Source organism: Ovis aries, chromosome 4 (assembly GCF_016772045.2).
Source record: "Ovis aries strain OAR_USU_Benz2616 breed Rambouillet chromosome 4, ARS-UI_Ramb_v3.0, whole genome shotgun sequence".
NCBI lineage: Eukaryota > Metazoa > Chordata > Mammalia > Artiodactyla > Bovidae > Ovis > Ovis aries.
This window is the reverse complement of record NC_056057.1, coordinates 95715993-95739381: the sequence shown is the minus strand read 5'-3', so window position 1 is coordinate 95739381 and position 23389 is coordinate 95715993. Positions and strand designations below refer to the sequence as shown.

The 23389-nt window shown below is 43.0% G+C and overlaps 2 protein-coding genes across 6 annotated transcripts in view; both read right to left on the bottom strand.

Annotated features, from left to right (window-relative positions):
• The window catches only part of CPA5 (carboxypeptidase A5), a 53239-nt gene extending 45802 nt beyond the window's left edge, over window positions 1-7437 (bottom strand). Inside the window, exon 1 of one of the 2 annotated variants that reach the window (XM_042248831.2) lies at window positions 7353-7437. The gene's annotated coding sequence lies outside the window, so the exon portion shown is untranslated. Of the gene's footprint in view, window positions 1-2704; window positions 2810-7352 lie in introns of those variants that run through there. The other variant, XM_027968803.3, reaches the window with a different exon arrangement.
• The window catches only part of LOC121815991 (carboxypeptidase A4-like), a 45211-nt gene continuing 24529 nt past the window's right edge, over window positions 2708-23389 (bottom strand). For 3 of the 4 annotated variants that reach the window (XM_027968804.3, XM_060415128.1, XM_042248828.2), the window contains 10 exons: window positions 22320-22401; window positions 21784-21918; window positions 20430-20528; window positions 16765-16866; window positions 14841-14945; window positions 13960-14070; window positions 12600-12690; window positions 8519-8718; window positions 7353-7437; window positions 2708-2976 (listed from right to left, as the gene is read on the bottom strand). In XM_027968804.3, the coding sequence (XP_027824605.2) occupies window positions 2792-2976; window positions 7353-7437; window positions 8519-8718; window positions 12600-12690; window positions 13960-14070; window positions 14841-14945; window positions 16765-16866; window positions 20430-20528; window positions 21784-21918; window positions 22320-22401 (1195 nt within the window). In that variant the 3' untranslated portion in view covers window positions 2708-2791. Of the gene's footprint in view, window positions 2977-7352; window positions 7438-8518; window positions 8719-12599; window positions 12691-13959; window positions 14071-14840; window positions 14946-16764; window positions 16867-20429; window positions 20529-21783; window positions 21919-22319; window positions 22402-22939; window positions 23284-23389 lie in introns of those variants that run through there. The other variant, XM_042248829.2, reaches the window with a different exon arrangement.

Here is a 23389-nt window from a genome sequence, read left to right as displayed (position 1 = left end):
ACAAGCTCAGTGATGTGGTGCACAGGCTTGGTGGCTCCACGCCATATGGAATCTTCCCAGACCAGGGATCAAATCAGTATCCTCTGCTTTGGTAGGCAGACTCCTATCCACTGTCCACCGGGGAAGTTCTCCAACTTTCTGACTTATATAAACTGAATCAGTATAAAATGGCTTTTCATTTTGGTTTTGATCTATATGTCTCCCGTCAGTAATCATCTCTTCCTGAAAGTGTCAGTCACTCAGTCGTGTCCAACTCTTTGTGATCCCAGGACTGTAGCCCACTAGGCTCCTCTGTCCATGGGATTCTCCAGGCAAGAATACTGGAGTGGGCAGCCATTTCCTCTCCAGGAGATCTTCCTGACCCAGGGATTGAAACCATGTCTCCCGCACTGCAGGCAGATTCCTTACCACTGAGCCACCAGGGAACTCCACCCTCTGGACTGTAGCCTGCCAAGTTCCTCTGTCCATGGGACTCTCCAGGCCAGAATACTGGAGTGGGTTGCCATGGCCTCCTCCAGGGGATCTTCCTGACCCAGGGATCAAACCTGCTTCTCCTGCAGCTCCTGCACTGCAGGCAGTTTCTTTACCACTGAGCCACAGGGGAAGCCCCAATCATCTCTTCTATGTTATCAGAATACCTGTTACCGCTTCTTAAGTGAAGGGCTTGCTCATATCTTTTATCCACTTTTCTATTGGATTATTTGTCCTTTTCTTACTAATCTGTAGGAGTTCTTTGTATGTCCTTTGTCTTTTGAGTGTATTATGAATATTATGGCTATCTTCTAATTTCCAACTTGTTTTCTCATTTTATAGCATCTTTTAATGATATCTCAATGTTATTATAGTCACAGGTATTCTTTTATGGTTTTTTATGCCTTGTTCAATAAATCTTTCTCTTAAGGAATCTAAAGGACCATTTCAATCTTGGGGGTGGGCAAGGGGTTCCACAAACAGAGGTTACAGGCAAGTCACAGAGGCAAGCATGTTATATCTACTGAGGCATTGTCTGGTCTGAAGCAGCCCTGACTAGCCAGCACAAGCGACCAGCTGGCCGGCAGGTGTGCTCTGGTTATAGAATTAGATGTTTCATGTTATTAGAGCTGGATACCATTAAAAATTCTAATCATAGACTGTAATTAACTTTCCTTGCTCTGACGCCCCGCTCACTAAACAACCTTCTGATTATAATTTGGCTTCCCATGTATCTTTGCCTACAGGGAGAGAATGTACTGTTCAGGCCGACGTGAGGACCCAATCCACTAAACAGTTACATGCCATGATGTAAATTAATAAATTTGTATTCTGATTTTATCATGTGCCTCATCTGAGCTCTGTAGGCGTGAGTCAGCATCCCCAAGTCTAATCAATACAGACACAAAAAATATCAAGCCTCTGAGCTGAAAAACGAAGAATTAGACCCAGGACCAGAGCGCAGTCACCAAGGTAACATTACCCTGGAGGCCCCTCAGCCTGATGGAGAAGGATATGTCATGTGATATGGACAGGGATTAAAATTGACTTTTTGACATTATAAAGAGCTGCATATTCAAAACCATGGCTTGGTTCCATTCAGGTGAAGGCAAAGAATAGAAGATGATCAGGAGACTCATATTGAATATTTATTGGCTTATGAGCACATACCAGATGCTGCACAAATCCTAGGCAGAAGGGTAAGATTTACAGACATGTTTGAAGAGAGCAAATTTAATAAAAGAGAGAGAGAAAATAAAAGAGGCAGATGGTATATGCTAAGGAAGAATGTAACAAGAGGAGCCTGACTGATGAATCTTTGCTCCACCTTGCTACTCAAGGTCCAGGATGCAAAATAGAAAAAGCAATTTTAAAGATCAAAACCAAAAAATGAAAACCAGGAGAAGGAAACACAAGGTGCACCAGAGAACAAATAGGGATGTGCAAGTGTAGTAAGATTACTCAAGCCAGAAGCATGATTTAGGACCAACAGGGTGAGAGGAAGATCTCTGTAGTTCAAAAGCCAAAGTAGAGGTGAGCCCATCAGCACAGATGGGGATAATTTAGCTATCCTGCTATTATATTAGATCAGCACTTAATCCAGGCTTTCTGAGTGAGCAGTACCTATGAGGACACAGATCACCTTCTGGATCCCAGTTACACTGAATAATAAAGGGGAGAATGTGATCAGAATTGTAATATCTGGGAATTTTTGACCCAGTGATGAGATGTGAGTCTACATTTTATATTCAGACTAAGAGTGAACAAAAAACAAGGGGATGACCTGTACTGATGACCCTATGGGATTTATTTTTCAAAGAAAAATATGTTCAAGAAGGAGTGAGATCAGTTAAAGGAAGTTCTATGACATCTGTGAGACCAGTCTAAAAGACAAGCGTTACCTCCCACAGCACTTCCCTTGGGGCCCCCGCCAGAGCAAGGCCATGGGTGTGGCTAGATCAGATGAAACTAGAGAACCATTTCACACGCCTTTTGATCTAAACATGAGGTAGAGACATGCCACCCAGCAAGGGTTGATCCTAAGTTTGGCTTGCCCACCCAGCTACGTGGAAGGAAAGGCATACAGAGGGCTCAGTGAAACAGCGGAACCAAAACACAGCAGGCTGGCAGAAGTGCTTCTCTCAGCACACGGCCAGAATGCACAAACTACAAGGAAGGGGGCTGGCAGGTGGCTGACCTGTGTTCTCTACAAAGCCAGAAGACTCCGACTCACGTGTGAAGGAATAAGCTCTCTTTAATAATGGCCTCTGTGTCTGTGTGGACAAGAGAATATAAAACGTAGACAGAACAAGGCTCTCTTCTAGATGCTGTTCTGCACATGCTCCATGATGGTCTTCAGCCCCAGCCAGGTCTCCTGTGCAGTGGGGATAATCTGGTCGGCTGGCAGAGTGAAGGCATAGAAACCAGTATCTCTCAACTCAAAAATGAACGCATACTTGATGCCATTATCATATGCCCAGTCAACACTGTTCCCACTGGATGTATCTGTTAAGTCAAAAAGAGAAAACACTTTGAAGCCTAGTTCCTTTCAGGGTTAGATGGGATGGGGCTAGGAGCTCTGCCAACCTGTGGTTCCTTATGATCTATAGTTCTTTCTGGAAGTCATCAGGCCTACAACACACAAATGTTGACCTGATCCCTATGTCTCAGACTGTCCTGCACCATGAAGGTCTTCACTAGTCTCAATCCAAGAGATTTTAAATCCTCATTTCCATTTGTCACCAATTCACTGTTTGGACTCCTTCAGGTCACTAGAAGCCAATCTCTGCAGAGTGTGGGAGGCAGCCTCCAACACAGCCACAATGATCCTTATCTCCTAGTATTCACTTCCTTGTGTAATGCCCTCCTACACTGGACAGGGCCAACATGATCTGTTTGACTGCAGAAATGAAAGTGTGCGCCCTTCAAAGCTAGGTCATAAATATCATGGCTTCTGCCCTTGCTCTCTCTTGGATTACTGGCTCTGATAGAGCCAGCTGTTACGTTGTAAGAACACTCAAGCAGACCTTTATAAAGAGGTCTATGTGGTGAAAAACTCACTGCCAACAATTAGCAATCACTTGGCAGGCACCAGAGTGAGTCTGAGAAGCAGAACCCTCAGCCCCATTAAGCCTCTAGATGACTGTAACCCTGGAAGACATCTTGACTGCAACCTCCTGAGAGTGTCTGAACCAGAGCCACCCAGCTAGGCAGCTCTTGCGTTCCTGACACACAGAAACTGTATAAGAAAATTTATGTTTATTGTTTTAAGCTGCTAAATTTTAGGATAACTTTTTGCATCTCAAGAGGTAACTAACAACCCAGAGGGAAGGAAGCACTCGGGACTTCCCTTTGTCAAAAGGCTGAGGAAAGGCAAAAGGCCTGTTTTCCTGTTTCTTCCAGTCAAACTCTAGCAGAAACTGGATAAAGGTGTAGTGTAGATCATACAGAATAATAAAATAGCAATGTCAATAGCAGCTATCATTTGTTGAACATCTACCATGAGCCAGTCATCATACTGGTAAGTTTACATTTAATCTTTAATAAACCAATGAGGTGGGTATTACTATCCTTGTTTTTCAGATGAGAAAAAAATCCAGGCTCAGAATAGAATACTTTGTCTAAGAAAATATAGATGGAAAATGGCAGGGCTGGAATTCAAATCCATCTGATGCCAAAGCCCATGCTTTCTTCAACCTACTTGGGGTTCAGTTAGAATGTTATATATGTATATATATAATATATATACATATATAACATATGGTGGTGGTGGTTTAGTTGCTCAGTTGTGTGCAATTCTTGTGGCCCCATGGACTGTAGCCCACCAGGCTCCTCTGTCCATGGGATTTCTCAGGCAAGAATACTGGAGTGGGCTGCCATTTCCTTCTCCAAGCGACCTTCCTGACCCAGGGATTGAACCTGTGTCTCTTGTGTTGTGGCAGTCTCCTGCATTGCAGGCAAATTCTTTACCAACTAAGCTACCAGGGAAGCCCATAATATACACATGTCTGTTAAATGAAAATATGAGTCCCTTCATTCTTCCATTGTTTCTGAACGTTGTTTCTTATACCATTTGTGATTTTCTAGAGATGCTGCTTCACGGAGAATGCAATGGCATCCCACTCCAGTACTCCTGCCTGGAAAATCCCATGGATGGAGGAGCCTGGTAGGCTGCAGTCCATGGGGTCGCTGAGTCGGACACGACTGAGTGACTTCACTTTCACTTTTCACTTTCATGCATTGGAGAAGGAAATGGCAACCCACTCCAGTATTCTTGCCTGGAGAATCCCAGGGACAAGGGAGCCTGGTGGGCTGCCGTCTATGAGGTCGCACAGAGTCGGACACAACTAAAGCAACTTAGCAGCAGCAGTAGCAGAGATGCTGCTTCAGCTGCAATTACATGTTCCCTAAGGTTATGGAATAGGCTCTCCTAATCTCTCTGAAATTCCTGTATAATTCCTACAGATTTTCTCTACCTTGAGAAAAATGCTGAATAAGAAACAGACTATGGTACCAGCAAGTTACATAGCAAGCTCAAGTATTTTAGAACAGGTTTTAAATTCAGGAAGAGGGCAAGAGGACCTCTGCTGAACAAAGTGATCAGATTCAAGAACTTCACTTTACTTGGGTCCTTGCTAAGTCTACCTACCTACTCTTTTTTAAATATAACTGGGAACATACTAATAACACTGGTGTGCACACGCTATTTTTCAATTAACAATTGAAGATTATTTCCTATTAGCACATACAGATCCACCTCATTCACTTAAGGGCTGCATAATGTTTCACTGTAAATGAGATGAAGTTGCTTAATCATATCCAACTCTTTCTGACCCCACAGACTGTAGCCTGCCAGGCTCCTCTGTCCATGGGATTTTCCAAGCAAAAATACTGGAGTGGATTGCCATTTCCTTTTCCATTTCGCTGTAGCAATGCACCAAATACATTTTTATTCAGTACTCTACTGATAAACATTTAGGTGCTTCCCAGTCTTCTATAACTAAACAATGCTGTCATGAACATCCTTAAAACTCACAATCTACCCATGAGCCAAACAAGCTCAAAGAATTTGTTTCTAAGCCCTTAGTAGATCAGAATCTCTGAAGAGGAGGGGAAAGAGTTGCTAGAGGAAGGTGGCCTAAGGAAGGAGACATGAAAATTCTAGAAAGCAGACACAAGAATTAGAGAAGCAAAACAAGCTCGGCTGTTTAGCAAAAGGATTGAACAGTCCAATATAGCACAGAAGGCTTTCAAGATACAACAACTGACATCCAGAAGGCCACTCAGTCATGAAGAAAGGAACTTAAATCTCTTCTACATGCTCAAAGAAGGCAGGAGAGTGTGGAAATCCATTTTAGAATTATTTATATTTATACAAATACAAATAATTTGTATAATTGAATAATATATACAAATTTTATAATTCATCTAAAATGTATATTATAATTCATCTAAAAGGATTAATCTGAGGAAAGGGTCAGCACTTGAAGGAACAAATATCAAGTATTTATATCCTACACACCCTAACCCAGAGAGTTAGTGTTTTTATACAAAAATTGATTTCATTTAGGGGAAGAAAGGAGGGCAGGCAAAGCCTATTAAAAATACAGAAGATGGACTCTTGAAAGAAGTAGAAAATATTATGTCTCTTGATAACACTCAGGAGAGCCTTTCTCCTATTCTGTTGGAGCAATCTGATGAGTATCTCTTACTTTGGGCACAGCTGGGAAGAAGAATGTTTTTTGATATGGGAGGAAAAGGCTATTCTTTAAACTGGCATTTAGACCCAAAGACCAGGACTCTGGTGACCTGCAGAGATCTTTGGAGAGGACCTCCTCAAAAGGCTCCTGCCAAGCTCCTTTAGCTCTCTTTGGCGTAGGGCTCAGATCTGACTAATTAAACAGAGGGTGGTGAACCTCTCCTGATATGTTTGTTCTCAGAGGTGTTCCCATTCAACAACTAGTAATGATAAACCATGAGTAATTACTAGCTTGTTGATGCATTTAGCAACACAAACATCAACATCCTGCTAAGTGCTTTATGCAGCTTGGTGGCATGTGAAATACAGACAAGAGCGCTGAGGTCAGAGTACAGATGAGGACCTAGGAGGTGGGATGGAGAATCTTCGCAGAAGAGGAAGACTGAGAACAGCAGTTGAGGGCAAAGTAAGTAGGACGGGAGAGCAAGTTACAGTATGGAAAAGGAAAGCAATATCGGCAAGTTTTCAGGGGCTTTGAGGGCAGACCAACTGTTGGAAAACTATTTACAGGGGAGGCACCAGACGGGGAGAAGAAGGCCACTTGTTTGAAAGGAGCTTAGCTCCCCATGTTTTGTGTTTCTATTTCCAATTTATAGCTAGGGCCTTGGAAAACAATCATATCCTTCAATCTGATCTAAAAATTTAAAGATCAGATCACAGAATAACGGAACTAGAAGGATCTCAGCAGGAACAGAGTGAAATGCTCAGATGAAACACTTCAGCGAGAAACCAAAACAAGGGTATTTCCTGAAACTGAGGTTGAGTTGTAGGTGATAGGTCTCAAGACCCTTGTCAGGTCTGGAGTCTTCACAGTTTTTTTGTTTTTTCAGCTCAATGCTAATGACTGTTGGGAGGACCTCCTAAACCAAGCCTGCTATGCATGTGTTCATTACAGACAGGAAGGTGAGGGGGTCCCCTCCACGCCCTGGTACCACCACCCCAGTTTGATGAAGATGGTTGCCTGCAACAACTACCACCACACGGACTTGACATAAATTCAGCCTATCACTAGCAACAAAAACAGGTTACAACATAAAAAAAAGGCTGTCTTGCGGCTCTTCTCCAGCTTCAAGTAGCCTCTCCAAGTGTTCCCTAGTAACCAGTAAACTCAAGGAGTACTTACAGATAGCGGAGCCGACAGAACCCACTCGGTACTGAGTGCCCGACAAGGAAGCCATAGCATTGGCTGCATTCTGCGCCACTGTATCCTAGGAGCAGGGAGATCATTAGAGTGAGAAAGAATGGACTCTGAAGCCAGACATTCCTCAGCTGTTCTGTACTGCAGTGGACTGGAAGATTCCCGAACCCCCACCCCCAACCCCTCCCCACCACCCAAAGTTCCCTTCTGGCCTCCTTCTTTCCCATCTGACCAGAGCCAAGGCCCAACTATAAAGTGAGAAAAACGTAATGGTTCCTCCAACTCCTTCTATCACATCCTCAGTTCTTTACTTCCAGTTTGGGACCAGGGTAAGGAGAGAGGTGGAAGAAGGCCAGAGAAGTGCTCTGGAAACAGGTGTATTATCAACTCAAGTTGGGGTGCTGTACTGAGCTCTTTGCAGATCTGGAGGGCTGCTCACCAGCCCATTAGAAATCTAGTAAAGGCATCACCATGTTCACCTAACCTGAGGGAAGGGACTGTCATGTTCATGAAGACAAGGGAAGGGCAAGTATGTTCAAGAGAAAACCTTTTAAGAGTTTGGGTGTTCTCAGAGTGGAGGTGGAGACAGGGCCACCATATACGGATGTGCCCTACACAGAGGACCTGCTTGAGACCAGAATCTAGCCCACACCTAGTCATAAGCCCTGTAGCTGTGACCCCCGGCAGAGGGGCACACTCCAACACACCAGCAGAGAAAGAGAGGCCTGCAGTCACTCTGCAGGTGTCAGGCCCACTCCAGGGAGTCCACCCCAAGCGTCTGCTCACATCCTGGGGTGAAGCACTGCATGCAGCACTGAGCACCCCCGGGACCACACCCCGAGTGAGGAGCACCTCCCCCCTGCCCACGCCGCCCACAGTTCCTGACGAGCAGTGGATCTGCAATACATTTTGGTCAGAAAGACAAGTGAGAAGGAAAAACAGCATCCAGTGTGGACCTTGGAACTCACAGCAAACACAGAAAGAAGGAGGATCATCTTCTTCCTGTTCCCAGTAGGCCTGATGGCACATTGCAGAGAACAGAGAGAGAACACTGGGCCCTTCTGGAAACAAGCCCAGCTTCTGGACTTTCTCTACAAAGCCTGAGAACCACCACTGTAGCAGCACCCAGAGGAAACACATATACCACTTACCAGTTCATCAGCATCCCCGGCTCTCATAGTCGTATAGCCATATGGATACATCACCAGCTGGGAGTAGCTGTGCAGGTCGATGAAGCATTTGAAGTTCCCATGATCTGCAATGAAATCTGCCACCAATTTCACCTCCACTTCTGAATGGGGACGGGGTCCATGATACATGTCAGAGCAAGGGTCCCTACTGGTTCCCGCTCCTGTGGGGAGTGACCCAAGCAGAAACGTTAACCCATGGGCTAAGGAAATAGAAATGCAGGATTCTGCACCCAGAGGAAAGGCAGAAAGCGTGCACAGGCCGCTGGCTACCCTGATAATCTAGTCTGCAATGTGTATATATTGTGGGGAGGGTGTGGAAGTGGGGTGCTGAATCTGCCAGTGTTGAGCAGGAAAATTGATAAGATTCATTTAAATGGATAGAGTTGACCTTGTACTGTATCACCAACAATTAATGTCATATTTTACAATGAGTAATTAATATGTATTCTTGATAATTAATATGAATACTAATTAATAATGAAAATGACTCCATTTATTCTCCAACTAATTCTCTTGGTTCAGATCTTAATGGCCAAGTGCTGCCAAAAATAATCTATTGTTGTGGCTAAAATCTCTTGATTATTTGACAGATATTTAAAATTATTGCCTTCTGTATTACTTCACAATATAGCCCCCAAAGGTATCTGACATGTATGTGAAAGCATCCCTGTTGTGACTTAGCTTTGATGCCCTCAGTTGCCACATTTTTATCAGCTCCTTTCCCACAATCACATTACTTTTCCCCTAATGGTTTGTGTGGTATTTCTATGCAAGTAAGAAAATTAAAACCATTACATTAAAACATCACATCAAAAGCAAAACATCAGTACAGCTGTGGAACAGTGAAAGAGAACCACCAGAATTTGGAATGGAAAAGTGAGTTTAGTTCCTAAATTTCATCAACCGTATGCTCTTGAGATTGTCACTGAGCTTCCATTGTCCCATTTCCAATAAGAAAACTCACTCTCTAGGTCAGAAGAATAAATAAGATATATGGGATAAATAAATATATAAACAATATATATAAATTTATATATATAAATATATATATAAATAAATATATGGGAAGCTATATAGCATATAGTTGGCACTACTGTGGGGGTGATTTTTACATAGCTGGAACTCAGAACCCACATCTCCTAATTCTCATTCTCTTTCCATAACATCAAAGGGCAGAGGTTCATATTTATATATCTAAGGGTAAACTAACACCTAAAAGAGATGTCCTTTTCATTATAGGGGACTGGAATGCAAAAGCAGGAAGTCAAGAAATATCTGGAGTAACAGGCAAATTTGGCCTTGGAATACAGAATGAAGCAGGGCAAAGACTAATAGAATCTTGCCAAGAAAATGCACTGGTCATAGCAAACACCCTCTTCCAACAACACAAGAGAAGACTCTACACATGGACATCACCAGATGGTCAACACCAAAATCACACTGATTATATTCTTTGCAGCCAAAGATGGAGAAGCTCTATACAGTCAACAAAAACAAGACCAGGAGCTGCCTGTGGCTCAGATCATGAACTCCTTATTGCCAAAGTCAGACTTAAATTGAAGAAAGTAGGGAAAACCACTAGACCATTCAGGCATGACCTAAATCAAATCCCTTATGATTATACAGTGGAAGTGAGAAATAGATTTAAAGGCCTAGATCTGATAGATAGAGTGCCTGATGAACTATGGAATGAGTTTCGTGACATTGTACAAGAGACAGGGATCAAGACCATCCCCATGGAAAAGAAATGCAAAAAAGCAAAATGGCTGTCTGGGGAGGGCTTACAAATAGCTGTGAAAAGAAGAGAAGCAAAAAGCAAAGGAGAAAAGGAAAGATATAAGCATCTGAATGCAGAATTCCAAAGAATAGCAAGAAGAGATAAGAAAGCCTTCTTCAGCGATCAATGCAAAGAAATAAAGAACAGAATAGGGAAGACTAGAGATCTCTTCAAGAAAATTAGAGATACCAAGGGAACATTTCATGCATAGATGGGCTCGATAAAGGACAGAAATGGTATGGACCTAACAAAAGCAGAAGATATTAAGAAGAGGTGGCAAGAATACACAGAAGAACTGTACAAAAAAGACCTTCACAACCCGGATAATCATGATGGTGTGATCACTCATCTAGAGCCAGACATCCTGGAATGTGAAGTCAAATGGGCCTTAGAAAGCATTACTACGAACAAAGCTAGTGGAAGTGATAGCATTCCAGTTGAGCTATTTCAAATCCTGAAAGATGATGCTGTGAAAGGGCTGTACTCGATATGCCAGCAAATTTGGAAAATTCAGCAGTGGCCACAGGACTGGAAAAGGTCAGTTTTCATTCCAAGCCCAAAGAAAGGCAATGCCAAAGAATGCTCAAACTACCACACAATTGCACTCATCTCACATGCTAGTAAAGTCATGCTCAAAATTCTCCAAGCCAGGCTTCAGCAATACGTGAACCGTGAACTTCCTGATGTTCAAGCTGGTTTTAGAAAAGGCAGAGGAACCAGAGATCAAATTGCCAACATCCACTGGATCATGGAAAAAGCAAGAGAGTTCCAGAAAAACATCTATTTCTGCTTTATTGACTATGCCAAAGCCTTTGACTGTGTGGATCACAAGAAACTGTGGAAAATTCTGAAAGAGATAGGAATACCAGACCACCTGACCTGCCTCTTGAGAAATCTGTATGCAAGTCAGGAAGCAAGTTAGAACTGGACATGGAACAACAGACTGGTTCCAAATAGGAAAAGTAGTACGTCAAGACTGTATATTGTCACCCTGATTATTTAATTTATATGAAGAGTACATCATGAGAAACACTGGGCTGGAAGAAACACAAGCTGGAATCAAGACTGCCGGGAGAAATATCAATAACCTCAGATATGCAGATGATACCACCCTTATGGCAGAAAGTGAAGAGGAACTAAAAAGCCTCTTGATGAAAGTGAAAAGGAGAGTGAAAAAGCTGGCTTAAAGCTCAACATTCAAACAATGAAGATCTGGTCCCATTACTTCATGGGAAATAGATGGGAAACAGTGGAAACAGTGTCAGACTTTATTTTGGGGGGCTCCAAAATCACTACAGATGGTGACTGCAGCCATGAAATTAAAAGATGCTTACACCTTGGAAGAAAAGTTATGACCAACCTAGACAGCATATTCAAAAGCAGAGACATTACTTTGCCGACTAAGGTCCATCTATCAAGGCTGTGGTTTTTCCAGTAGTCATGTATGGATGTGAGAGTTGGACTGTGAAGAAAGCTGAGCACCGAAGAATTGATGCTTTTGAACTGTGGTGTTGGAGAAGACTCTTGAGAGTCCCTTGGACTGCAAGGAGATCCAACCAGTCCATTCTGAAGATCAACCCTGGGATTTCTTTGGAAGGAATGATGCTAAAGCTGAAACTCCAGTACTTTGGCCACCTCATGCAAAGAGTTGACTCTTTGGAAAAGATTCTGATGCTGGGAGGGATTGGGGACAGGAGGAGAAGGGGACGCCAGAAGATGAGATAGCTGAATGGCATCACTGACTTGATGGACGTGAATCTGAGTGAACTCCGGGAGTTGGTGATGGACAGGGAGGCCTGGTGTGCTGTGATTCATGGGGTCGCAAAGAGTCGGACACGACTGAGCGACTGAACTGAACTGAAGGGTAAACTGCTATAGTTTAATCTTCATAACATCATCCTGCCTGTTGGGGTAATAGTGCTAATTGATCTCTTCTGTTACTACCAAGAGCCTTTCCACCATTCAGTAACTTGCCCAGGAACCAGAACAGCCAGGTAGAAAGTCAGCCCATGGATTTGTATAAGATAGAATAGTTTTAAAGATAATAGTGTTCTCTCAGGAGGACAGAAACTGCTCAGTCATTCCCTTTCAAAATTACAGTGAACAATAATATAGAGTGATACACAGAATAAGGGATTTGCCCAGTTTCTCAGTGAACCAGCAATGGAGATAGCCTACAAACCAGTTCCCTCACTGCCAGCTCAGAGACCTGAGGACCAGGCTACCCAGAGGTATCAGGATTTAATAACTCTCTCCCCCACCTACCTCCAAAATGAGAATTCCAATTTCTATTTGGATCAGTACCAATGCAGGGGCTTCCAGGATTTACAGACCGTGTCTTCCTCCATAATCGGTTCTGAAAAATTCACCAAGGAAGAAACAGCATTCAGAGATGGGTCAGGGCACAGAAGAGGTGAAGATTTTCTTTGGGGGGCCTATTATAGAGATGGCACCATGGATGGGGCAAGCTGCCTGAAGTTCTGGAGGCAACTTCAGAGATCTGGAGGATCATCAGGGCTTCAGCTTCTCTAACTGCAGAGTCTCCTCTCCTTCCCCAGAAGGGAGAATTAGCCTCCTGATCGGGAGCAAAGGACTTCCCCAAAATGACCTGATGCCACCTGAATCCGTTGAATAATTTAGGGCTTCAGTCAAAGTGGAACAAATGGACATTATCGGCCTCAGTGATAACTGATGTGATAGCAAGTGCACAGCAACTATTTAACCCTTGCCTGAAAAATTGACCTGACTCCAACTGAGCATCTAGATCCGACCACAAGTGAACAGGAAACATAGGCGATGAGGGAATAAATTAAATGGCACAGAACAAAGAAGTCATCAGGCAAATTCAGAATGTGACACATTCTACATGACAATTTACTTGGGTTTCTGCATGGAGAATATAGCTAATAATTTTGTAATAACTATGTATGGTGACAAATGGTATCTCACAATGTATAAAAATACCAAATCACTATGTTGTACACCTGAAAGTAATATATTTGTAAGTGTACTGAAAAAAAAAAAAAAAAAGACATGTGGGGGCAGGGCAGGGGCGGGGAAGACGTTGTATAATTAAAAAGCCTGCATAGTTGTAACAACCAAATACAGGTACAGACCTTATGTGGATCCTAATTTCAACAAATTGACTCAAAAGACATTTTAAAGATAATTAGGGATATCAGATTACATTGAAAAACTTCCATTCAATTTTTTTTACTGTTGATAATGGTAGTGTTTCAATTATCATCAACTAGAGATGAAGACTAAAGAAGTTTTGAATGAAGTAACCTGATGTCAGGGATTTGCTTTAAAACACGTTAGGAAAAAAAAATATGTGGGAGGGAAAGAAATGAAAAGAAGATTGGTAAAGTGTTGATAATTGTTCAAGATCCATAATAGGGAGTTCATTAGATGATTCTCTATAAGAAAAAAAAAAAACATTCCCTGGTAACCCTCAGCCCAGAGAATGACTGGAAAATGAGACCCCCCCAAGGACGCTCCTAAAGTACACATTTTATGGAATTTTTATCTAAGATCATAGATAAAGGTCTATACAGTCACAAAGCAAGGAAATCAACAAACAGGTCTTAACTCCAAGCCCAGCCCACCTGTCAGTATTACTCACGTGAGTATGAGTGTACACATATCCATCAGGATTGGCCACCGGCAACAAGAAAATATCCATTTTCTTCAAGATGGAGGTGATGACCAGATCTCTCCCATAATCACATGCAATCTAAGCAAGACAACATGCTTGTCAGCTATGTCTTTGCAGGCTGGGTTGCTAGATCTAAGTCAGAGTATCTTCCCCAGATGCCCAGCTCCTAGAACAGCATCTACCCTCTGGCAGTCTCCCTGCCACCCTTGTAGGTGCAGCTCTCTGCAAAGCCCACAGAGCATTTCAAAATCTGAGGGAACATGGCTACCTGATGACATCAACTTCAGTGAATCCTGGGCGGCCTGGTTTATTCTTCCTTCCAGAGGGTAGGAGCAAGGGAAGGGAGAATCACACATCATAATAGTTATTAGGAATATGAGCCCCTGTGCTAGGATTGGGGAAGATGGATCCTCCACTCGCACCACCCCTCCTCCCTGGAACTGGCTTAAACTAGACTTTCCAGAGGGACAGAGCATGGAGATAGCATGAGGTTCCTGAGGGCCAGGGGAGCCTGAAAGGGACTGAAGGTAAAAATTATCTGAGCCTTGCTGCTGAGAAGGTCCTGGTCCCTTCCTGCAGGACTGACTATGTGTCAGTGATTCAGGGCCACCGCTACAGCTCATTATTAGTATGCTCACTGCTATGAGCGGACATTGCCATTTAGCTAAACTATGAGGCTGACTGTGGGGTTCTGATCTTTTGTTTCGCCAATTTGAAAAGACTCCCCCAGCCTACTGTTCCTATGAGAGTACTCTCCTAACCTACCATAACCCCACCCCAGGTACAGCTGCATAGTACAGTACAGGGCACCCCTGGCCCTGCAGAATTCTGGGCTAATACGACATGACCTTTCTCGCAGTCCAGATTGCCGTGGCCGGTGCGATCCACTCACGGGCATGGATGCCTGCATTCAGCCAAATGGCCGGCCGCCGCCTGCCTTTTCCAGTGCTGAACTGGAACGAAAAAGAGGCCAGAAAATTACCATTCTGTCTGGCTGTGTGTCTACTCACCTCTCTTCTCTTCTTCCCAGCTCGCCCCTATTCATTTAAACCGTTTAAGATCATTCAGAGGCCAAATGTTCCTGAGGGCACCATCCATTTATCAGGCTTCTCCAGGTCGAGAAGCTTAATTAGCTGACTGGCAGGGCCCAATTGCAGCACCACAGCTCCAGGCAGCTTGAACCACTCCAAGGTTGGAAGCAAATGGGAAGGGGAAACAATTGCTATTGTGAATTATAATGTCAGTGTGATTAGAGATAATATTATGTCTCTTAAATGGACTTCCCTGGTGGCTCAGATGGTAAAGTGTCTGCCTACAATGCAGGAGACCTGGGTTCAATCCCTGGGTCAGGAAGATCTCCTGGAGAAGGAAATGGCAACCCACTCCAGTATTCTTGCCTGGAAAATCCCATGGATGGAGGAACTCAGTCCATGGGGTCGCAAAGAGTCGGACACACCTGAGTGACTTCACTTTCGCTTTATGTCTCTTGAATGACCTCAAATGGTATCTCAACAGAGAGAGACACAAAAGTGCATGAACCGGCCTGTTCTAGCTGATGCCATAAATGAAATCAGTTTTAAAATGAGGAAGGAAGGGTTCACTATTGCTCACTGCATGAAATGAATTCTGACTGCTCCCTTTTAGTGTTGGGTCCCCTTGGGTCAGAGTTTGGTGCTAATGAAGCAAAGTTCTCCATCAGTTGGCAAATAATCTAAATTTATGTAGATTATTTGACAGCAACCAGCTCAAAGGCAGGGCTTCTCCCACTGGCAATTTCACCACTGCTGTAAGCCTGGATCCCTCAGGACCTATATGGATCTAAGGGTTTGAAAAATTCTAGGCACGATCACTTGTTCCATGGTTTATATCTCCAAATTCCTTTTTATTCATTTGGCTGGATTATTTATGTAATTTATGTCACTGCCATAAATTCTTTGCCTCTTTTGCCAATATAGACCTAAAATCTGTTAGAAATATCTGGAAATTAGTCTTCATGCAGCCAAGGATCATAGACTGGGCTTAAAATTACACCAACCCCAAAATTACCCTCCTAGATTGCTTTTCCAATAAGTACCCCTAAAAAGCAGAATGGAATTTTTAGACCCATCCCAATTTGTCTTCATATTTACAGAAGATGGGAATGGAGGCAAAAGACTGTGGCCAATCTGAAAGCCTTCTGAAACAGTAACCACCTCCCACTTCCTTCATTTTTCAAGTTTTGTAGATTTTCTTGGCTGCCCTGGGTCTTCATTGCTCTGCTTTCTCTAGTGGGCTTTCTCTAGTTGCGGTGACTTCTCTTGTTGCAGAGCAAGGCTCTAGGGCTCACAGGCTTCAGTAGCTGCAGGCTCAGTAGTTGTGGCACACAGGCTCTAGAGCATCGGCTCAGTAGCTGTGGTGCACGGGCTTAGTTGCCCCTCAGCTTGTGGAATCTTCTTGGACCAGGGATTGAACCCAGGTCCCCTGCATTGACAGGTGGATTCTTAACCACTGGACCACCAGGGAAGTCCACTCACCTCTTCTTGATCCTGCCTTTCAGCCAAAACTTGGAAAGGGATGTGCTCCTTCTAACTCCATTCACAACAAGCAGAAGCAGGGGACTCTGTGTCAGAACAACTTCTAACCCGAGCAGAGGTGTCCCCACCTCATCCTCCTCCCTGAAGTCAAGGAGGTCCTTACAAGCTGCCTCTTTCAAAAGTGTGAGGGCTGAGTCCTAGACACAAGGAACCAGGAGCCTGAGTCCAGTTGCGCCCTTCAGGATGCATGGAACCTCACCTTCAGTACATACATCAACCGGTTCTCAAATGAATGCCCAATCTTCACCGCGCTCACCAAGCGAGGATAAGATTTGACAATGAAGTCCATCTCTTTGTGAATCTGAAGCGTGAAAAAGTAAACACAGGGGCATTTCAAAAATTTGTTCAGCTCTAGATGGGTATCTGTGAACTTTATTTTGTTGATATTAATGATTTTTTTATAGTCCCCTAACCTTGGGGTTGACATTATGAAATGCTTATTATTACAAGCAGACTACCTAAGAATCCATCTCTATGATTTTCTAGAGAAAAACACATTTTATTTGTCCACAAAATTATAGTCCATTAAATAAGAGTAGAAATACTTATACAGATACTGCTCCAAAAGTGTGGCCCTTTGCACTATACTAGTCTAGGTCATATATTATCACCCTGCTTATTTAAGTTATATGCAGAGTACATCATGCAAAATGCTGGGCTGGATGAAGCACAAGCTGGAATCAAGATTGCTGGGAGAAATATCAATAACCTCAAATATGCAGATGACACCACCCTTATGGCAGAAAGCAAAGAGGAACTGAAAAGCCTCTTAATGAAAGTAAAGGAGGAGACTGAAAAAGCTGGCTTAAAACTCAACATTCAAAAAAACTAAGATCAAGGCACCCAGTCCCAACACTTCATGGCAAATAGATAGGGAAACAATGAAAACAGCAACAGACTTTGTTTTCTTGGGCTCCAAAATCACTGCAGATAGTGACTGCAGCCATGAAATTAAAAGATGCTTGCTCCTTGGAAGAAAAGCTATAACCAACCTAGATACCATATTAAAAACCAGAGACATTACTTTGCCAACAAAGGTCCATCTTGTCAAAGCTATGGTTTTTCCAGTAGTCATGTATGGATTGAGAGTTGGACCACAAAGAAAGCTGAGTGCCAAAGAATTGATGCTTTTGAACTATGGTATTGCAGAAGACTCTTGAGAGTCCCTTGGACTGCAAGAAGATCAAACCAGTCAATCCTAAAGGAAATCAGTCCTAAATATTCATTGGAAGGACTGATGCTAAACCTGAAGCCCTAATACTTTGGCCACATGATGAGAAGAACTGACTCATTTGAAAAGACCCTGATGCTGGGAAAGATTGAAGGCAGGAGGAGAAGGGGAGGACAGAGGACAAGATGGTTGGATGGCATCAAGGACTCAATGGACATGAATTTGAGCAAGCTCTGGAAGTTGGTGAAGGACAGGGAAGCCTGGCATGCTACAGTCTATGGGGTCACAAAGAGTCAGACAGGATTTAGCAACTGAACTGAATTGAGTCTAGATAACCAGCAAGGGCCCCATTTAGCCAAGATTCTTGAAAGAATCCCCCTCCTTTTTTTTTTCATCACTTTTCCCATCAGTTAGAATGAAAATTCAGCATGTACTATAAATATATATAATACCACACAAGTATATTATGTACATTATAAAACAAAAAATAGAAACAAAAGTTGTTACATTAATAATAAATTCAAATATATGTAGAAATATAAATAGAAATTGCAACAGTTTATTCCTCCATTCCAGTGGACTATCTTGCTTACACCCCACTGTACAAGCACTCCACTTTGGAAGTGATTCTTCTAAAGACTTTGATCTCTCAATTGAAGAGCTGTAATAAAGCAAGGTTATGAATGCTTTCATTTGCTTTCAGAAAAAAGAAAAGGTTTGCTTTAAATGGAATTCATCCACCTTAGTTGTTCAAACTTTTTGAGGGCTGAAATAAGGAAATAAATGAATTTATATTTAGACCTTAAATTTGAAAGAAGGAGCTTTACAGAGAAGGAAAGTGTGCAATCAATACACAATAAAATCAAGCTTAAAGGGTTTATCAGACTTGCAGACATTATGGCAGACTGAGCAAGAAACTCGCTCTCAAATATACAGGCAAGCCAGATAAAATACTATGAAAATGAGTCCCAGCCAAATTTAAAAGCCAAAAAAAAAAAAAAAAAAAAAAAAAGGAAAAATTGTGCCAGAAATTAAGAGGAGCAAGCTAACAGAGTACAGGACAAAAGATGAAGCCCCACGGCTAGATATCCGTCTTAGGTTCTGAGGGTTTACAGCAACCAGGAAGAGGAGTAGAGGGCAAACGACCCTGCTTGGAGCAAGGAGCAAGTTCCAACTTGGAACTGGAAAGTGGTAATTATGGCCATGAAAAGGGCCTGGAAACTCTACCCACCAACCCTAGAAAGTGGAGCAAAAGCCAGATGCCTGCCTGGAGTCATGAGAGGAGAATTACTCAGGAAAAGTTAAAACAACAAGCTGTGTCCAGACATGGGGTTGCAAATTCACAGTGCCAACACAAGGGGAAAGCTTACCCACAACAATAACAAAAGTAACTGCCACCACAACAATATGCACAAAGGGTCTTAAATTAGAAACCCTGGCAGAGACAAACATGGAATTCCCTTTAGAGACCTAAGAAGGTTCAAGTGATTGTGGGATATGTGCTTCTAAAAGCTGTTTTTAGAAAGAACTGAATACGAGCAGCCTTCTGCTGCAAGCCAGATGACAATGATACCTCAAGTCAGAGAACAAAATTGAGTGGATAGGAATGTGAGGATCCTGCAACACTCAGGTGAGGGGATGGTGTTTCCAGAATCTTGGGTGACATTTGCAACCTGTTAGCTCAGCTCAGGAGTGTCCCATGTTAATAAGGCTATCATCACGGGTTGGATCCCTGTGTGGGCCTCAGCTCCATTTTCATCCATGGCCCTGGACTGAACTCCTGACTTTATCCAGCTGTGTTGCAGATGTATGTCACTGGTCACAAGAGGGATCAAGAGGCAGTATGGCCAAGTGTACACAATAAACAAAGCTACTGACAATCCTGGGAAAGAAGTGGAAAAAAAGCTTGGGAAAAAAACCTCATCTGAAAGAAAAATAATTCAAAGTATATGCCTCATGAAAAGCATGCCAGGAACTCTATCTTTGGATATATATTCAGCTATAGGAAACAGAATACCAGTTTAGATTTGGGGTTTGTTCCTGAGTTAGCAGAGAATTTCCAGACTAAGGAAAAAAACATTGAGCGGCCTAAGAAAACCATAGGCTACGTGATTCAGTTCCATTCCAGTCCTTCTTGGTTCTTCAAATTCCAATATTACATTAAATTATTCTGTTCCAAATTTCTTATTTGAAGGGTTGGCTTACCTTGAAAGCCATTTATATAAGTGAATTCTAACTAAACACAGCACCAACATGTATTATGGAACAAATATACATTATAAGTATTCATGATAAATGAGTGGAAATATTTGGTTAACCTTGGAAATAATCACTTGTCTATTTGCCTGGGATAAGTAACACTTTAATCTGGGTGAATAAAGTACAGGGATTCTGGTGGAATATAACAAGGTTGAATTACGAGGACTGAAAATGGTTGCAATTACTTCATGGTTTTCTTTGAGGGGTTGCTTAAGAAAAGAAGGATGCATGTGGGAGTAAATGTTCAGTTTGCATTTCACTCTGCTCTTAGGAGATAAACAACCCAAGAGTTAGAAAGAAATTGAAGTGTACACATTTTAACCCCTCATTGTAGGCATACTGTACTAGGGACAAACACCTCCTGGAAGTAAGGAGAGGGGTTACAAAACCCAGAAGGCCAATGATCTGATCTTCACCTGCTCTGAAATACTTACAGCTTCCAGGGTGTGATAGGCCCCATAGTTAAAGCAATTACTGCTCAGTTCTTGGCGTACATTGCGTTGCAGTTTTCGGTCTTCACTATCTAAAACGGTCTGAAACAGACATGGCAACATTACAAAGTGATTCTCTGGGGACAGAGGTTCATGTTGTTTCCACTCTACCTTGGGATATGGGCTGGCCAAGACGGCAGCACCCTCAGCACACATATCAAGAAGCACAAATGTCAAGGTGTAAAAGGGGGTCAGATTTCTTCCCCGTATCTATAAAATCTTTCTTCTTGGAACCCAATGTATATCACCTCATTCAAAACTCACTTTCTCCCTGGAAGCAACATATGTGCCATTTGGTTATTCTATACTACGAATTCTCTAGACGTCAGCCTGCATCTGGTATCCAGTGCCTCTGAAATACCCAGCTTGGGAAACCATTCAGAAACAAAGAAATTCTTACAACCACTCCTACTTTGAAGGTTCCTGGCAGATGTCTGTGACATGTGAGGATGATTAATAAGCTCACAGCTGCTCACACCATCAGGAAACTCCCAGGCCAAATCACCAATTAGCCCACAACCCACCTCGGTGAAGGAGAGAATGTGAGCCAGACACTGTCCTGCTGTTCAAATACAGCTCGTGAGGCTGGTGTCTGATTTGGGCAGTGACGCTGACTCTGCTAGGGGCTGCTGGTAACATTCTCCCTTTCACCAACCATGCTTATTTATTATTTATTTATTTTTGCCCATGCCACATGGCATGCGGGATCTTAGTTCTCTGACCAGGGATTGAACTTCTCCCCCTTGCAATGAAAGTGTGAAGCCATTGGACCAAACATCCTTTGAAAGAATTCTCAAAGGATATTTTTTATGACTGGCCTTCAGCACCTTCCCACCAGCACACATTCTATTCTTCCCTCTTGATTTCAAAAAAGAAAAAAGAGACTTAATACTTGTGAGAAAGCCATGACATACCATGCACTGTTAGACATTTTATGTACATTTAAGCACTTAATCTCAATTAATCGTATGAAATAGGTATAAATTATTACCATTTTACTGATGAAGGAACAGAGTCTCAAGAGGGTAACAGTTTGTCCAAAATCACACAGCTAGTAGTTAGCAAAATGAGGATTTGGATCCAGATCTGACTGGTTTGCCATGTAAGCCCTTTCGCCATGTAAGCCCTTTCTAGCACAACATGTTCCTCTAACAAGTCACTGCACTTTACTTCCATATACCTCAATGTCTTCATCTGTTCACTGGAAAAGAGTGAGGCCAGAACTTGAAAATGTTCCAAGTCCACTCTGGCTGCTTGGTCCTATGCAAGACCAGTGGAGGGACCTTGGCCTACCCACCTGCAGGTCTTCAACAGTCACTGCGTACTCTAAGCCATGCTCCTCCAGGAAGGATTTGACTTCCCGCAGACTGAAAGAAGGGACCAGGACATCTGCAGGATGACCGAGGGTAGAGGGAGATTTCCACAAGTCGAGCTGAAGAGAAAAGAAGTGAAACCAGGTTAAAGGATAGTTCAGGTAAAAACCACAATGAACTCATTCTTCTAGAACAACTGCCAAAAGGCTGGGTGGTCCCTGAGAAGCTGAGTTCTGCACAAGGGCAAACTTCTGCTGTTTCACAGTTTTATCTGGTCAGGCCTGCCCAGCAGGCAACACACGGCAAAGCCCAAGGAGTAACAAGTCAATGGCAAAAAGATGAAGCCCTCTGCTGAGGACCCCATCTCCCTGGAGAGCACTTTCCCACCAACTCTCTCCATTGTATAAAGACGTGTTGATTAATATAGGATTATACAGAGAAACTCTTCAGGAATAACAATGCCAGTGCTGCAAGAGTCTTCTCCCACCATGGTTAACTCAAGAGAAAGAGAACTAGGTACCTTAAGGTTGTCTGAATTCATTAGCTGATTGAGTTTGCTGATCTCATCTTCATTTCTGACGTTAATTCTGAAAACTTGGTGCCTGGAAAGTGGGGGAAAAAAAGCAAAAAATAATGGTAAAGCTTTCAGCTGGCAAATAAACCCCAGGTCTACTATCCCAGACATAATGAAAGGAAATGGTCTAGTCTTTGGTTATAATATATAGCCACTAAAAACAAGGCTACGTGGCAAATATGAAAAAGTGCTTATGGTATATAACTTTCAGGGAAATATTAAGTGAAAGAGCAGGACACAAAATTGTATGTATGCCATGACTGTAACTATGGAAAAAGCAGATGCATTGGAAGAAAAACAGACAACGGAAATATAGCAAATGCTGACAGTGCTTATGTTCGGGTCATGGGATTATGGATGACTTACTTTTTTCCCCTCGTATCTGTTTTCTGTAATGTGGTCATATTACTTTATAATGAAAAACATATATATTTTGCAGAAAGGAATGTTCCTGAGCTACACGCAAAGCTAACTCAAGACATAAAGAGGCACTTCTTCACTGTCAAGGTCTAGGACTGAAACTGGCTGAATGTCCACGCTGGAAAGAGCAAGGAAAGAGAACAGACCTTCCATCCTGGGAGGGTTAGTTATTTTTCCTCTCAGCAAAGAGGGGAGAGGCTGGGTCCTCTCCAGGCCCTTCCAGCTCCGGAGCCCTACACAAATGCATGGTGCTGGGGCTGAATTTGGGATTCATCCTCCCAATGGGGCTCTGACAGGGCCCAGAAGGAAGCTGGCCAGTCCCAAGTCCCCCTTTGTTGTTCGTCCTGCACTTGTTTCCTATACATCATTTAGCTCCCGCGGCAGCAGCAGGGGTAGAGGCCCCCGAAGTCCTGTGTGTGGGTGGGAGAAGGCCAAGCCTGAAAAGCTGCCTTTGTGCTCTCAGCCGGCTCAGAGAGCCAGGGGAGCCATTAGGCCGTTGCTAGGTGACGGCCCGAATGAATCGGCACTCAACACTGTCACATGCGTCATCCCTTTGACACAAATGAATGCGGGAAGAGCTGTTGGAGACGGCTGTG